Source organism: Ascidia mentula, chromosome 8, assembly GCF_947561715.1.
Source record: "Ascidia mentula chromosome 8, kaAscMent1.1, whole genome shotgun sequence".
Lineage (NCBI taxonomy): Eukaryota > Metazoa > Chordata > Ascidiacea > Phlebobranchia > Ascidiidae > Ascidia > Ascidia mentula.
Window position 1 is genome coordinate 2,530,722 of NC_138573.1, and position 17,695 is coordinate 2,548,416.

At 42.6% G+C, this 17,695-nt stretch overlaps 1 protein-coding gene across 5 annotated transcripts; it reads right to left on the reverse strand.

Annotated features, from left to right (window-relative positions):
• Positions 1 to 46: 46 nt before the first annotated feature.
• Positions 47 to 17,245, reverse strand: LOC145910549 (uncharacterized). Of its 5 annotated transcripts, none has more exons than XM_082997713.1 (19): positions 17,055 to 17,245; positions 13,786 to 13,914; positions 13,058 to 13,220; positions 12,778 to 12,898; positions 12,232 to 12,416; positions 12,090 to 12,166; positions 11,470 to 11,562; positions 10,283 to 10,469; positions 9,846 to 9,958; positions 9,424 to 9,526; positions 8,498 to 8,599; positions 7,988 to 8,079; positions 6,264 to 7,085; positions 5,741 to 5,849; positions 4,672 to 4,917; positions 4,159 to 4,339; positions 1,468 to 1,951; positions 1,108 to 1,250; positions 47 to 759 (listed from the first exon to the last, which is right to left on the reverse strand). In XM_082997713.1, exons 1-19 carry the CDS (start codon positions 17,124 to 17,126, stop codon positions 612 to 614), a joined length of 3,570 nt encoding a protein of 1,189 aa, XP_082853839.1. In that variant the 5' UTR covers positions 17,127 to 17,245; the 3' UTR covers positions 47 to 611. The 5 variants fall into 5 exon arrangements, with proteins under 5 accessions (XP_082853839.1, XP_082853836.1, XP_082853838.1 ...); XM_082997710.1 differs by having other exon boundaries at positions 47 to 762; XM_082997712.1 differs by having other exon boundaries at positions 47 to 762; positions 8,498 to 8,596; positions 9,846 to 9,961.
• Positions 17,246 to 17,695: the final 450 nt, after the last annotated feature.

Genomic DNA, 17,695 nt, shown 5'->3' on the forward strand with positions numbered 1-17,695 from the left:
AATGCTGGAAAATCTGAATTCATTGAAGAAAAGTCCACAAACCAACTCAGCCATATGTTACTTTATTTAGTTTCAACCAAAAACAGATGCAAGGAAGTACAAAAATTTCACTCTGAACAGCACATGACACATTCTCCACCCGACCAATCAAACCGCGCCACGTAGCGTTGCCTTGACAACGCCCGAGACCAACGTAAGGTCTCATCACATTTCAACAATATTGCACAGAGAATACACCAAGCAAGTTCATAAAAGCAGCTATCGAACTTGTAACAACGGCCGCGAGGTGGCGCCATAACGCCTGAACTACTGTAGTATGAAACTTCGTACTGTGGCACGGCGGATGAGTTTGAGTCGGCGAAGGAGCACTGTTTGGCTTTGAAAACTAATGACTCATTTTGTCGGCGCTAGGCGAATTCGTAATTATGGCCGAGGGTTGCGAGATAGCAAAACTAAAACACGATTTCATCGGGGGGGGAACAATAGAAAAAACAATTGGCGCGCGTGTGGTTGTCTCCAGGTTCATTACGAACAAAGCGACAGTATAAAAAAACGTTCGAAACGCGCTTGGAGCGCTGACGGGGAACTTTCAACGGGATGACGTCATTGTCTTATTTCAGGGTCTTGCTGCTTTTTGCTTCCAGGGGTCTCATGTGGAGGTTGTGTTCCTTCTCGCGTTCCTTCTTCATTATTTGGAGGGCTTTGGTTTTTTCCTGGTCGATCATAATGTACTGGACTGCCTCGCCCGTCTTGCTCGCTCTGCTGGTAAAAAGGGAATGTGGTTAATGTTGGGGTAAATCAACTATAACTTGCTTTTCAGTTTAATGTTAATCAAGCCGAGGGATTTTAGCAGGCGAGAGCATTCAAGCGGCGCGACTGGTACCACATGAGCGTAACTAAATTTCGCAAACACAAAAATTTGCTACTCAGCGATACTGGGGACCTAACCGCATGACGAACAGGAACGCGAAGCTCCCACAAACAGGCTTAATTGTGTTACACCCCCGCAATACGAGCTATCTGGCTGGTAATACCCGTACACGACTTCTGTACAGGTAAACTAATGATGTCATGGTTGTTTTAAGTTGCGAGTTCTTTTTTACCAACCTTTCATTGGCCGACGGAGGAGTTTCGTATCGGGGGGTTCCCTCACTGAAACCAGTCAGTTCCACGTATTTCAGTTCCTTCTCGGGTTGGTTGCCGGGGGCTGGAGGAACTGCGAAGTGCGGAGTGTCGAAATCGTTCGACTGCTGTGGACAAAACGAAACTGACGTAATGAACGTTGGGCCGGGTTGAATTATTGCGTTTCGTATGAGTAATGTTTCTATCCAGCAGCTTCGGACATGAATGAGAATAAAAAAAAACAAGTTTCATCGCCGAACAAAAATCAACTCGGACCCCATTCAAAATGCGAATATTCAAAATACTACAATTTTCTTGCATTCCCTAAACAACCTAAATACTTACAAAAGCTGATTTCGGTGGCCTGGCAGGAGGGTAGTCTCTGGGCGTTCGCGCCGAGTGGACGAAGTCATCTCTAACCCCACCACTACTCCCACCGCTCTGCATGTTGAAAGGCTTGGGGGGGCGCCCGGGTACTCCCCCACCACTCCCTTTGTGCTGCCTTCCCAGGCCCCGTTCAGAGCCGTAACCCATTCCGTACCGACCGCTATTTATAGCCGTCGACGGCGGAGTCCGTGGTGACAAACTGGACTGACTGGGGTTCTTGGGGGGCCTTTCAGGGGGGTACAAGCGGTCCGGATGTCCTTGGGGGGGCATAGTGCCGAAACCCCCGGTGCGCATGACAGCCGGGCTTGGAGGCAGAGCGTGCACGAGAATCGTGTGTGGGGGTGAGACTGGACCGGAATCGGAAAGATGGGAACTATTGTGGCTTGATACGTCACTTCCGCCCAAGATTGAATCGTCTCCGCTGGTTCGAAGGGGGTACGACCTTGGGAAAAAAATGTTGCCAATTTAGATTCGGATAGATTTTTACACACACGTTATCGCCTTGTTCTAAAACGCGTTTAGTCTCTCAATGCACTTATTTTCCTATTTGCTGGATTTCGCAGTAAAATTCTGACCCAGCCAGCATGAAAGCGTATGCATACAAAAAGTGAAATTTAACCTTCTTGAGGAATAGGTAAGGTTCGAATACGTTAAGTTTATGATCTTCTAAACTTCCCAGTCAACAAATAATTTCCATGCGAAAACGAAAGTAGTGAAATGAACATCAGCCTTCGAACGACCAGAGTTAATGATTAAAGTGGATTTAATTGGATCAAGTCAACATTATGTCCGTATGTGAAACTTATCAACAGTCCGTAACCCAAATGCAAAGCATTGGGTATTTTTCCGTTACACAAGGCTTGTTTACGCGTCCAGCGTTCTAACCAGCAGCATTCCCAGAATCCCATCCACGGGAACATCCGCCGCTAACCCAACCACTACTAATTCGCAGCAAAATTTCTGCGTTTGGCGTAGGATTTTCGTCACAAATCACGTTGTTTATCCGGGGAGAGGGCCGAGATTGGCGCAACATCACTCGCAGGCAACACCTGCCCAACGTTTTCCGCCCAATCTTTACCTCGCTATTAACACTAATTGGTCACACGGCGCTCGCGCCAAATTTTCACCGATCGCTACCGGTATTGTGACGTCACAAATATTCATTTCGGGTGAGGGAGAAACCGAAAAAAACAACGCTTTTGACCCACAGAAACTCCCGTGGGCCAAATCTGACCCGATTGGGTTAAGAAAACTGTACATGCTGCAGTGTAATGTTATTCAAGTGCACGTATTTTGATTTAGGGTTACAACTTTTAAACATAATTATTGTATAAGCAATAGATCCAATGATGTTTTTTATAATGAGCTGTAGACAGGTGGCTGTATAGTCAAGTCTCGCTTGGCTATTCAGCGGACAAGATCGTTGTTAGTTACACCACAGCCGCACCAATGAGACCTATTAGGTCAAAACAGTGGCCCTGTCTGCAGCTCACTACAAAAATCAATATTGTAAACAGGTTAGTTTACAAACAGTGGTGCAAACACTCTTTGTCCACTTTCATGCACCCGCCTTGGAAACTTTTGAAGAATTTCTGTCTCGGCAGTCGGAAAGTTCCCCCGCCTCAAATATATATTAACATTGTTCACTCGTGGGATAGAGTTACGAAGTACCGATCGTGACGTAACAGGTTAGTCGGGTCTGCGGTGACGTCATTACTGCACCGACTTTTCGGGAGAAAGATATTTGGCCTCCCCAAGACGTATCGACTCGCCGCGTTACGAACGAACATGGAGGTTACTTTCAACGTTAGATTCATCAATAATTAATCGACTCCCGCTATGACGCAATAATGACGTTATAGAAAGCGTACTTCCAACGCCAAGCGCCCTGCTTTGACGCAATTGATAACGAGAGGGACGTTGACGCTAAGAAAGATCACCATAAATGCCTTAATTAGAAGTTGATTGACGGCGCACACGCAGTTGTAGTAATTAAACATGTATTTGATTGTCCGTGGTTAGTATTTAGCTAACGATACGTGGTTTCTGGTTATAATATACACAAATGCCGTATATTTGCCTTCGTTAATACAAATTAAGTCGATTGGAAAACTGCCACAAACACAAGTTCTTATCAATCCAATGTACTTTATAGAAGTTAAGATTTCACTGGGAATGTGAATTTATCATGACTTCAATGAAGAAAATACAAAAAAACAAAACCTTCAGTTGATCTTACCCGTAACAAGCACATAGCAACGTCATTAAGTTATTTGAAGACATCATAGGCCATTAAATTTTTTTGCACCTATTCATATTACAATTGGGGAGCGTGAAATCAGTCGTGGCTTTATTTTCATATACATTACTTCGTGGTTGTATAACCGCGTGTTACCGGCAAAGACTACTTTGTATGAAAATATTGGGGTTGGCGGAACAATTGAGCAAAGAAATTTGTTAAATTCGTGCTCACAGGTTGTTTACACCCACATAAACGGGCGCCAAACCCACAAAATGCCACCGTAAGGCCAATTTGCGGCACCGGCCCAGCGCCCCGTACATACAACACAATGGTGAATAGACAGCGGTATTGTATTGCAAACCGCGATATCCCTCAAAACAGATCATCCCGATACAGATAACACTAACCTGTTATCCCCTGTACCGCCATCCGATCCCAGGCTGCACCGTCCGGGTTTCAGGTCACGCTTCACAGGCGGCGGTTTCTGATTGGCTGCCATGTCTGTGGGGCTCCAAGTGCCGAACGGTCCGTGTACCACATGACTGGTTGCCCCAACCATACTCGTGTACAGGGAAGTATCATCTATTCCTACAGGAGATCGGTTGCTTGAGTTTGATTGTACAGTTTATCTGCTATTGGGGGTGTACATGTACATACAGTAAATTACAATAGAGCCGACAGTCTGTTTAGGCGTAGTTGGTTAATTTGCATATAGAAAACTGGCAGATATAGAGGATTTGCATGCAAAAACATTACCACGAGATATTCCACTATTCGCCAACACAACAGCTAAACCTAAAACACAACCTATTGGGACGTTTAAGTTATAACTCAAACCTTGCGAATTATTAAAACAGTTCTGTTGTCTTTAGCTTTATTCTGAAAAAATAGGTCATAAACCGAAGCAAAATGTTACTTACTCCCTAGGATCGCCTCGTTCTGGTTCATCATGTGTTCGTAACTCTGGTGTTTCGAATCTTCAATCTCCGCCAACCGCCGTTGACCAAGCACGTGGTTTTCCACGCTCGAAAGTGACCTCGGGGTGTCGTACACGCTGGTCGGGTCGTTTATTTCAGGCAGCTTGCTCGCTTCTGGTGTGTGGGCTTGACTGCGAGACCTCGGGATGTCGTACAATGCCGATGACGGGGAGCGACTTCGGGATGAATCTGAGTGTAAAGGAGTTTGTGGGTTTAGTTAAGAAACTCTGTGTGACATCAGTGGTGCTGGAGATAAATTAAGGATTTCGTGTTCTCATAGCAAGCATCACCCGATGAATAATAAAAGTAGAGTACATTAGAAACTTATGTCGATTTAACGAATTGATTTGCGGAAAAAAAACTGACTTGACTGTAAGTGTGGAAAAGTTTTCCTGTTCCAGGAGTCCGATTGCCCGTGTAAATGATTGTATAGTTGGGATCAAACAGCACAAATTGTTCGAGGTTAAAAGTAAATATGGGTAGGAATAAAAGTTTGATCCCAACACAGGGAGCTTGATTGGTAACATTTTTTTTAACTATGGGTACTAAAACACGAAACGTGGCCTTCGTCTGCCTTTAATCCAACCCTGTAGGAATTTGCAGAGTTTTGGTTGTGGAACAACTGACGTTAAAGTGCCACAGCTCAAATATTTTGTTCAAGTTCATTATATGGAAGTAAACGTCCCTGGCCAGTTCACAAAGGTCAAAACAAACGTAAATTTATAATTCCTGAACAACCGTCTGAAATTACTCTTTAGCCACAACGCACATGTCATTTTCTTAAAATTAACCACAAAACAGCAACGTTTACGCGCCACAGCCCATAGGTGACGGTTGAATTTATGACAGCACAAACTTCATTATTTTTACTTCCTTGTCGTTTTTGGCCCATCTACTGCCAACCACGACAACGGAGGACAATTAACCTTCCGAGAAGTGACCTTCAGATGCCCTCCCCTCAGTTTATAACAATAGCAGAAAACGTATGAGCCAAAATGACACAACAACAAACCTGTTGTGGCGCTGCTTCCTGAACTACAGCTGCTATTCACCGACCTCGAACCGTTCTCCTGTGGGCTCGGACTAAGTTTCGGTGAATGCGATGACGTAGCAGCAGGAGACTGAACGTAAGTAAGGTGTTGGGGTGTTATTGCATGTACATCATGTTGTACCAAAATTTGCATGCATGTTTTTTTACTATGTTAATTGCATATCCTCGGTGTGAACTCTGCCACCTTTTGCGGCAAGACAAATGAAATACCAAGGGCTGTTGTCCTCATTTTAGGGAGATATACGAATTTTCTTTGGGCGTATGTTGTATGGTTAAAGGTTACGTTTAACGGTGATCCAACATTCGTCATTATTAAAACTTACATCGCGGGCAGAATTTAATCGATTAACGAATTTTTAAACGAAATGAATCACAAATTTGTCTATTATTAAGACAAATAAACTGTCAAACCGTTTGTGGCAATTCGTAAAAAACGATGTTTACAAGACAGAACTCGCAGACAATATCAAGTCCAAGAACTTACTTTGGCCAAGTGCGAGAGTTCCGCGGTTGACGAAATGGGAACAGTTTTAACAATGGTCGAATGGAAAGGGGAGGCTCCTTCCATAGATGCCACGTTCATTCCTGACTCCCGGGGCGACTCATTGAAAATTGTTATGACTTCAGTATGCTGAGGGGAGTCAGGTATGTCTGTTGATATAACCGCAGTGTGTACGGGGGACACGGGGGGGTCGCCGCTTCTATCCGTGGACGTCGACGATACACGATGATCGTTTTCGCGATACGACCAATCGTGCATACTCTGTTTAACAGTCGCTTCGGATTTCGGGGGCCGGGGAGGCGGCGCGCCGGATTTTACTCGGATATCCCCGGCGCCGTTTGCGAATAAAGTCGGGCTCGAGTACAATCCCATATCAACCATTGGCTGATTGCTCGGGATGTTGTAGATAGGGTTTGCACCGCCCCTGTGATCTATGGAGCGTCTCCGCATATGCGTCGGAGTGCTGTGGTCGCTCGTCTTGGCCGCCAGCTCGTTTGCAACAGTCTCAAGTTGGCCGACACTGGAACTCCGTCGCATCTTCGGGAATCCAGCGTTTCCGTTCACGGCGAAGTTGTTGAATCTTTGCGGCGACGAAAGGTGTTGCGGAGGGGACAGAGCGGTCGCGGACGAGTACAGAGAGTTTTTCGAGTTGTAAAGACCAGCGTGGTTTCGTGGACTCGAGTAGTGGGCGAAGTTGGGGTATTGGGGCGACATATTCCTGGGTATATCGTAAATTTGACGTGGAGACGAGTATGTGGATGAGTCGTTGTACGGGGTTGTGGCGAAAACCGACGACGTCGAATGCTGTTAATGTAAGGTTTGAATAAATATTGGCGTGGAAACCTACATAGTGAGCAATAAAAACATTGTGGCAATCTGGACAATAATTCGAGAGAGACAATTACATATTTTCAGGATACAAAAGAGAACATATGATGCATTGCGTGTCAGATTAAAAACTTACTGAAGTGATCTTACATTGCGGCACGAAAGCATTGCATTATGAGGCGCCGATGGAGATCATGATGAAATTGGGCATTTTATTCAATTTAATAATTTTTTTCATTAAGTTTGTGTGGTTTGGTTTTCACCGGCAACCTGTACTTAAAGCAATTCCGCAAGCCGGATGCAACATGCTAGAGAAAAGTTTGCGAAACCTCAATAGTGTGTTTTGCTGACAAATTTACGGCATCTTGGATCTAAATATCGACGCTAATAAATACAATGGAACGGAGAGACAAAACGTGAACAATGTGGAATTGCGAGGCGCCGAAGATGTGGGTCAAACTGGAGTGACTGGGAAACCAGGTTCCCACAAAGTGAGTCAGTTTGGGCGAAAAATTCAAGTTATTCGCACTTTCTCCCGCGTGTGGTCGAACGGTTGTGGCGGGACTACAGACAGGGTTGCATAATATGCACATGCGCGTGTCAGGTGGTTTTATTTTTGGCAATTTAGGGGTTTCTGTGGTGATTACTCCGCTGTAGGTCTGAGCGGAATTGCAGTCCGTTTGTAAACATGAATACTATGCCCTGCCCACGCAAAACCGCTTCAACATCCTCAACAAACGTATTGTCTCACTTACAACGACTTACAACTTGATTGAAAGCATAAGATTGGCGACAAAAGTTGTAGATGGCCAAACTCAACACATAATATTCACGCATCATAGTGACCTTTTACTCCATAGAATAAGTACGTCACTCACCTGTGACGAGGAGGTGCGGTTTGTTGGCGAAAGAAAGGGTTTTCCCGCAACCGGGTATCTCTGGCTCCCCGGGTAGTTCCCCACTCCAACTTCTGAATGGCGGAAGGTCAAGCAGGGCGTTAAAAGTGCATAGTGTCAATTTACCCGATGGCACATGATAAAGTATACGTGATTTTTCATGATGCAAAATATAAAGTAGACTTTTGTAAAAACGCTATAAAACCAGTAGCACAGGCAGCAGATTCCTGAAGATTTTTTTTAATATTTTACTTTAATTGTGAGTTGCCTTACCGAAAACGCTGGTACGAAACTGTGTTGCGATAAGAAAACGTGCATTACGCTAATAACCCGCAAACCCCATAGAACGATACAATGCTTTTAAAGTTTCACGCAACGTGAATGTCAGTTTCGCAAGCGAAACGACATGGTCGTGTGCGAACAAGCCCAAGAAAAGCCAACAGCTCAGCAAGTTTCGTTGTCTCTAGGTTATGACATCGTGAAATGACTTACCCGATGAAGCGTCGGCCGTGTTTATATATTCCGTGCCCGAACTTGCAGTCGCGGACAGGTTTCTTGCGGCCGATAGGAAACTCCCACTCCTGTACGCGCCTTCTGCACAACAATGTAAAAGGTTAAGTCTTTCCCAGTATCGGATAGGTTACGTGGGCCGGAGCATGCAAACAACTAAACTTGTAGATTTTTTAGTTAATGCCAACATGCCAATATGCCACTAATAGCATCCGTTCATTTAAAAGATGACCTGCTTTTTTGCGATTATTTATACCACATACAAAATAGCCATTAGTGACTGACATCGGACATTTTCACCTCTGTGGCACATAGAACATTGTAACAGGTCCCAGAAACCCCAGAAAAAAGGGTTTAACCAAACCGACGCGATTTAGGCACAAGCGTACCGCAGGCGCCCCGGCAAATCAACGTGAATATTGGAAGCACATCACGACGGCGCGAGTAGTTCGTTTTGATTGCCCAAGGCATTGCAGTCGTCAAATTCCGCAATCCTTCGCAGACGAGTTTTTATTTTCACACAAAACAAACTGCACTTTGCCAACCCTTCCAGTCGCAAGCCTTGGGACTGCATTGGTGCTCGAACACTCGCTCTTAAATCCACCAGGTTTGTTTATTGTGGTCACCGTGTTGTCCAACCGCGTTATACCTTATATAGATCCACCATTACTGCGTAGGTTTACCAAACGTGTTACAAATGTAGATTTTGCCCTCGGGCGTTCGACAGCGCAGGCCTGGATTTCAGACTACCATCGGTGGCGATAGTTAATTTTAAACGCTGGACTGTCGGGCGGGCGTCGCGCTGGCAACCGAGTAATTGGAACTGCGCGGTGTAAACAACACGTACATCGGATGGCGTCCCGAACCCCCAGAGCCGAGTTAACAACGTCAGCAGAACGTCCGCTTACCAGGTAGGGGATTTCCCATCTCGTCGACCCTGTATTCCTGTTGTAGATTAAGAGGAACCCGGTTGATTTCGCTATCGTCAATCGGTGATAAACCGTAGCTCGCCTGAGAAAGAAAATACAAACGCCCTTTGGGGTTTCGGAGGTTCTGCTGCCATGATGGCAATAAGCGTGCACACAAAATTTTTCTGTAAAACTCGATATTTGTCTTTTTCCACAAACAATCACAGGATGACAGTGACAGAAAACATGTCAAAATAAAACGAAACAGTTATTAACAGCCGTTTATCTGCATTTTTTTGTAGCATAAAAGTTGCACAGGGCAAGAAATACAACAACAAAAAATGAAATCCATCCTGATTACCACACACATGTCCATATAGCTTGAACCATAGTTAGGCACAATGTTTGTAACATAAATTTACCGGCACTGAACGCTTCCTTGCTTCTCTCACATCGTCCACATCATCATCCATATCATCGGGAGGGTAGGTGTATCCCATCTCATCAACACGACTGATTGCAGGTCGATTATTTGCTGCTGACGAAATAAACTGTGTTAATTGTTTAAAAAATGAGTAGAAAATGTAGGATTGCCAGTGAAAGCAACAAACAGAGCTGTTAAAATTATCATTAAACTACTGTTTGTGATAAAGTTTACAAACATGTCATTAATTAATAAATTTGTTTACTTTAACACAAACATTTCATTTCATAAACAATAGTTATACTTGCCATGTCATGTTGCAAATAAGAATAATATTACGCACTCAATCATTTCAATCAACCTGACATAATTACAAAAACTATGCCAGGCCAGCTGCTGGACACCGTAATTAAACTACAAAATATGGATTATCACCTTTACTAGGTGGAAGTGGGGGTGGCAGGTCAGGCATGCTGTCCAATCTCTGCTTTTTCATATTGGTAGAAATATATCGCAAGTGTGCGGCATGAGAGGTAGCTGGCTGATCCGTCATTACGTCGCTATCACTAATTGCGCCATCATGAGTGAAGACACTGTCGGTGGAGGTCCTTCTCTCGTTAAACTGCAAACAGTTCAAAACCGTTACCACGGGGACAGACTACATGCGATAAACAAAACAAACAGATGTATGTTTTATTAAGAATTGCATAAAGTTCAGTAGAGCAGACCTTGATGTGTGCATAAAAGTTTATGTTGCTTTTTGTTCATACTGAATGACTGCAACAACATTCAACATTGAATTTTGACAACAACCAATACAATTTCTGATAATAGTTCGGCAAATGGCATTCATTCTGCCTTATGGTTAAATTTAAAACCCATCCAGTTTTCAAATTGAGTTGAAGCACATTTAATACTTGTGTTACAGATACATGCTTTGTTTATATTGATGCGTGTGTGACTACACTTACACATTATGCAACACACACACAAATCTCACAACTTACTCCTCGGGTAAATCTTAGAGCACCATTGACACAAAAGTGCTTTGCATTAAATTCAGGAATAACACTTAAAATGGAACTGAACAATATTTGTAGAAATATAACGATTGTATCTAGTTTTTGCATTACCCCGATAAAAAAATTATATAACCAACAAAAAAATTATATCATTAAAAAAATAAACCAACTCACCAATTTTTTAATTCTTTTCCAACCCATTTTGCAACGCATCTTATTTTAGTATCACAACAACTTAGTAACTACCCAAACAACAAGGCGCTAATTATATCAAGTACTTGTTTCACCCCAGTGCACATGTTTACACTAACTCGCCTTACTTCTGTCTGAAGTCAATAGTTTAGGACACCGCGTTTAAAAACGGTGCCTCAGTACCAGGTAACACGGTCACCCCTTTGACTAATCACGCCACAGATTTTAATAGCTCCATTGTATCACGAGCATAGAATGAACGCAATGAGTGAGTCACTATTCTGCAGATGTGCATGCAAGCCACACTGCAAACATCACCCTTGGGGACTTGGGCAAAGTTTTATATCAAGTCACAAGTGTGGATCTCGCTTTGTACATTAGTCAGTGGTAAACAATCCACATACATACCTTGGCAACAAGGAGTGATGGGTCGTCGGGTGCGTTCTCCGAAACAGGAGCTGTGTTACAATCAGCCAGCAAGACATATTCCGAACTGCTGACCTAAAGTTAACGACAGAGATTTAGTAAATTTTTTTTAGTTAGATTTTCACATAGTGCAAAAAATACACAAAAGCTTTTTAATGTTCCGATCCAATGTTTACATTAACAGGAAAATGTTAGAAAGTTGAAAACAACATGCAAAGCACTATTCTGTGCCTACACATTTTGCATCTACGATATTCTGCCTTCTAGTACACGTATATGCACAGCATACTATTCTTTCACAATGTAAACACCCACATGACTCACAAGCTTGACTTTTTATATGTACTACAAGTTTTGGTATGTACCCAAAACTTTAAACAACAGCTTTATGCAACATTACATTTGTTCCTAGTGTAACAAGATGTTATGTGGTTTAACCATTGCCATTACTTAAACTTTACAGACAAAACATAATTATTTCCCCAACACAAATCATCCTATCTTAAAACACAGTGGTAAACCGTCAACTTTAAATACAAAATTGTTTTTAGTTTAATCACACCGAGAGAATTTATCATGTGCATAACTCATATTACGCCCACCTGTAGTGAAGGATCTACAGCAAAACTGTATCCATTTTTTTCACCACCTGTCAGCTTCCGAGCTTGATCTGGGGTACCTGCACAGAGCAAACAAAACAATTTCAACCAATCATGCCAGAAAAGGAAATAGAAGGTGACTTACCCACAGCAGAAACCCTTCCAGAAGCAGTGGACGACGTGCTGGTACTACCGTCAACAAGGTTTTTATCGTGTTCCTGTATGTTACCGTTAGCGTCCATGGGTTCTTGGGGAATTGGAACAGAACGTCTTGTGATGGTGTTTTGGGGTCGAGGCAAGGGAATAGGCACTTCTGAACCAACTGGAGTTCTGCAAACAAAATGATTGTTAAATTTAATAAAACAAGAACCAATTTTACTCAGATGAAACGAACGCTTGGATTTCATACAATTAGGATTTTATACTGAAACAAAAGAGCCATAATAATCATTGAGTTCTAAAAAGACTTCTTCAAAGAATACAACTTCATTGAAGCATAAAAATTGAGCACTGGAATTATCCACATAGTAATTGTTTGGAATAATGGAATGTGTGGGCCACAATTGTGAGTCACATGGAGCGTGAAAACTGAAGCACTGGAATTTTCGTCGCACTGACACACAATAGAAGTAAGTTATGAAACACAGTCCCACATAAAGACTCATTCCATCCTGTACTATGTTTTACATACCCTCCCTCATTGTTGATCAAAGAGTCATTCATGCCTGGAGAAAAATTGCGACCGGGAATTGGCTGAACAGCTCTGAATGTTTGCTGCTGAGAGCCGAGGTCTGTTTGATTCTCCGGTGAATCTAATGTAAAATGTGATTCAATAAAACAATACTCTAACTTGCAATTGTAGCAGCACATTTACAAAACAATGATCAAAAACATCCACATCATTAGGAGTTTCTAATTTTCAAAATGTTGGAATGCATTAAAAAATAATAAAAAAAATCTTTTGTGTATACCATGGTTAAAACCGCACAAGTCACACAGGTACCGAACCCACGAAGCCATTTCAAGGCTTGTGTCAGCTACTAAGTAGTATGTTCTTGATTTTGTAACTATGTCAAAAACATACTGCTGCGCTGGATCTTTCTTCTCATACTTAATTGGAACATTGGCATCAATCTGTAAACAGTGATAGGTAAAGACAATTAGATTGCTTTCACATCTGGCAAATTTGTCATGATTTCCAGGTTCCTGACCTGAGGCCGTCACCGAAAATTGCTTTACAATGCGATTGGCAAGGATAACAGTTCTATAAATAGACAGCCCAGTGCCTTATAGGTTAAATGCCAACAGCAGAAGGATCCTAATTTGCTCATGCCGCCATTAGGAAGTTGCAAAACAAACAGCTGCACAGAAAACATGTGCGGCGACGCCGTCAAGCTCATTACATGACACTCAAATCAAGATTAATCTCTTCGATAGGAAAAAGTGTCTGGCTTGCACATATCATTATAACAGGTTCTGGTGAACTCCATAGATTCACAGACTGTGGTCAAAATAGATTGAAACCAATGATTACATGAAGCCGTTTGCAACAATACATCTAGCTTGGACAATAGGTGACACTAATATTTTAAGTGCTAATTATTCCAAAAAGGTACAAAAATCACATTAGATTGTATGGTTCAGCAATTGCTATGGTATTAAACAAACCATTTATGTGAAAATCAAAGTTACAAATTACCTGAGAACATTCATTAAGACTTATTGCTCGAATAGGCTTCTTAGATCCCTGATGACGAAAATACTCCAAAACATTTGGGTCTCCAGACAATCGCCCTGATCTTAAAACAAACCAGCGCTTTTTCCAAGCCTGTCAAAAAAACATCATGGTTTTATTATAAATTGTCTCCACATCATTGCATAATAATGACACATATACTGCAAGGAGAATAAGCCACTGCACCAACTGATGTAATTTACTCAAAATAAAACTGCCAGTAATGACATCACAACTCCCAGTAAACAACATCATACTCAAAGTATGTCAACAACTGAACTCAAAGAATGTCAACAACCAAACAATCCCTGCCAAGGCAAAACTATGTGCGGGTTGGCCACAAGGGATATCTCGCAGCTGTTATGCATGTTACGGCAAAAACTACAAGCGTTACTGAGTGTAAACTGATATTGGGCGGGCAGGTTACAAGCGGGCTGGGTAAGCGTTGTTGGGCGGCTGGCTGCCAATATTTTTGCCCAAGCCACGTTGCTGTTAAGTACTTTTCATACAGCAAAACAACGGTAACAGACTACGTGGAACAGTGCCTTTGTAACTGATTAACAGCAACAGGCTAGTTTGTTTACCAAACCGCCAAATATGCGTTGGGGCGCGACGGACTTGAGCGAAAAGCGTCACTTGACCGTCTTGAATTTGAGCTAATAGCCATACCTAGATAATAATTAGGTTGCTAACATATTGCACTCCTATGCCGCCTTGATCGATGGTTTCTGGCGATTTGGAAAGTGTCGATACAAACTAAACTGTAACAACCACAACGCAGTCACAAAACAAGACAATTCTTACAAATATTTTACTTTTAACCTTCAGACCGTCGCATTCAACCTGACAAAAAATTAAGAAGTTCACACAAACAGCGACACAAATTTACAAATTCTGACGCCATCATATCCGCAGGCGCTACAAATGTTCCACTCTACAAAACACGCTAGTGATATACTATAGGTAAATCGCATCCCACAGCTCGCATCCCACTCAAAATCCACAGGACGAGTCACGCACTCCAAAACGTCATTCTGCTAAAAAATGACTGTCTTTTGAGTAAGAAGATTTGCGCAACTAGGTCGCAACGTCCGAACCCAGCTATAGGCGTGGGCGCAAGCAATCATAACCAGTTAGTTCTCAACGCCTGGCTTAAGCAGGCAGCCAAGCGAGTACAAAGAAGCGCCCTCCACCCCTTTTGTTTCCGCGTCCGAAATGCTCGTAGCCTGACGGGGATTTCCCGGGTGACTAACAAAAGGGAATAGGTGCCAGATGACGTAATGCAAGTGCTTGTGCGGAAAGGAAGAGTGAAAACAAGGCGAGGATACGAGGAACACGTGGTCAGCGGAGGCAAGTTGTCGATGAACGATGTCGTGGTAAGTATGGTGTCAATTTGATGATGGGTGATGCCACAAGCGAAACGGGGTCCCTGACATCATCCCAAACAGCCATTGTGAGCGGCTTTCATATCGTTTAGGGTAGTTGTGATTGAATAGGATGAAAATATTACTTTCTGTACACATATATACAACATAGAAGATGATTTTGCACATGCCAATTGTTTGGCATTTGTAATTGCAAAACAATTAAGTAGAGCCGAGACCGAAACAAACACAATAACTACAAACACGAACAGCCATGACAAAACCCAGGGTAAAACAATAATCAAAAACTCACCATAATGGAAAATCAACGGCATAATACAAGCAATGTACCACGGTTAATGTATATGAGCAATGTACGCCGAAATGCCCCGTACGTGTATGCAATGGTCAACACTTGATATTTCCTCATTATGTCTGGGGTAAGGACGATGGTTATAGCGACGGCCTATCGGAATGCGGAAGTTAGCAAAGTTGAGGAAAAATAATTGTCTTCAATTCTATAGTCGCTGAGGGCAGCGTGGGGTATTTTTTTGGCTTCGCTTTCCATTTGGAAAATATTCTGGCAAGCCAGAAGTGGTCAGCGTGCGTTAATAGGAAATGCATATTAGGGGCGCTTGGAGCGTGCGAATGCGTCAGGCAATGGGCGGGATCGAAACGGCGCGTGGCAAGACAGGCAAATACGCACGAAACTCTAGAGTCGTGAGCGATGTAACAACGTTAAAAAGAGTTAGTGCGGCGCTTGGCCCGAAGCTAGGCGGGTAGTGGGATCTCTAAAACAAGCGTTCAAACAACACAACTGCAAATACACGGCGGCGGCGACGCGATACCCCGATTTGCGGAAGTCTTTTGCGGCCGAAGTGTCTGGGAAAGGCCAAGCGAGACCTACCGACAGGCTTACATCTGGACAAACAACTGCAACCTGATGTCCTGTAGAGTTTTCTATTAGGACATAATGGCTGTTGTTACCAAAGTGAATTCAGTATTTCTTGAAACAACTGCATTCCCCACACTGTAAACAACAAGTTTGACAGCTTCATGGTGCCGAAAAATCTTATTAGGGCTCAATGAAACAAATATTTTTTCAACCATGTACAGCACTACATTTCTCCAAAATAACCTTGGTTGTATGAAGAAGAAAACAATAATTATTTGTGCCTTTATTTACAGAATTGTCTGTAAACAACATGACCAGGAAAAGTAATTGGCAAATTGACACACAACACATATTTCGTACAAAAACAAGGCTTGGTGAACTTGACCAGGAAGCATCTATAAGCCAGGAACATACCAATTTTAAGCATTTGGCTGAGACCTTTCCAGGTCACAAACAAAACTTTTTTCGAGAGAACAGGTTTCTCCACTAATATTATAGGGGGTAAATTGGTTTTCAAAGTTTGTCTCAGTAACAGTATAAATGTGTTACAAAAGCAATGCATCTACTGAAGCCATTTACAATAACAACCATTAGGATTGTTATTTTCTTGTTTTTTATATGATGCATGTTGTGCAACTGTTGTAGGTTCGTTAACAATTACAGAAAGCAAAGCGAAATGAAAAATGACACCATGAAAGTATAGTTGCATATTTGCCAATAACCTGTCCATACATACAGGAACTCCACAACATTATTGTTGTTAACATCACACATTACAGTCACCAACTAACTTACAGTCTACTATAAAACAGGTTTCAAAAATAGTGACAAAATATAATATGGACATTGGGGCTTCCAAGCACAAGATTGGGTCACAAAGTTAACTTTAGATATATCTGAGAACGTGAAATGTACAGCAGAAATATATACCAACACACGTAGGCCTAAGAGTTCAAAAATAAAAAAATCCTTACGTTTCTGCGAAGTTTTCGTTCTGGTGGCGACTTTCTCAGCCATCCTGACAACATAACACCACCGTTACTCATTTCGAATGTTGATCCTTGTCCAATTGGCCAACTTGTGTTTCAGCTAAACATATCCGCCTAATATTGGCACACTTGCTAAGATTGCTATCCCTCTATCCACTTCTACTACAGCTTGTCGACCGCCTACGCAATAACAACAAGAGCACAGCAGTTCATAAGATGGTTTCGCACACAACTAACAACTTCCACCAACACAGGAAAACAACCATATTTACGCGGTAATTCAAGCGTAACTAATGGGCAGACGCTTTGATTTTTACCCAGCAGAAATAGAATTGCTGCCACAGTGCAAAAAGTGAAATGCCGACGTTTCGCCACGCGCGACAAACAAAAGGTGAATCAATACGTCTGTTGAAATGCGGCCACGGACGCACACAGGGAACGGAAAAACAACCTTGCGAAGAAAGAAACTGCTGAAGTTCATTGTCAACTCTTCGTGGCCACCCAGCGGCTGGTGTGTTTGTTAACGGTTTTCTTTTGCTGGCAGATACATTTGTCTTACCGCGATATTAAATACTTTTTTCATGCCCTGCCAGATAATTCTCACATTACTTCTTAAACAGGAATTT

Excerpts from the sequence above, each read along its gene's own strand:
- LOC145910549 (XM_082997709.1), bottom strand. The coding sequence starts at position 17,126 with ATGAGTAACGGTGGTGTTATGTTGTCAGGATGGCTGAGAAAGTCGCCA. Across the intron at positions 12,417-12,777 it reads TTGATCAACAATGAGGGAGG|AACTCCAGTTGGTTCAGAAG; the intron begins GTATGTAAAACA and ends TTTTGTTTGCAG. Across the intron at positions 9,527-9,845 it reads CAAGGAAGCGTTCAGTGCCG|GCGAGCTACGGTTTATCACC; the intron begins GTAAATTTATGT and ends TTTCTTTCTCAG.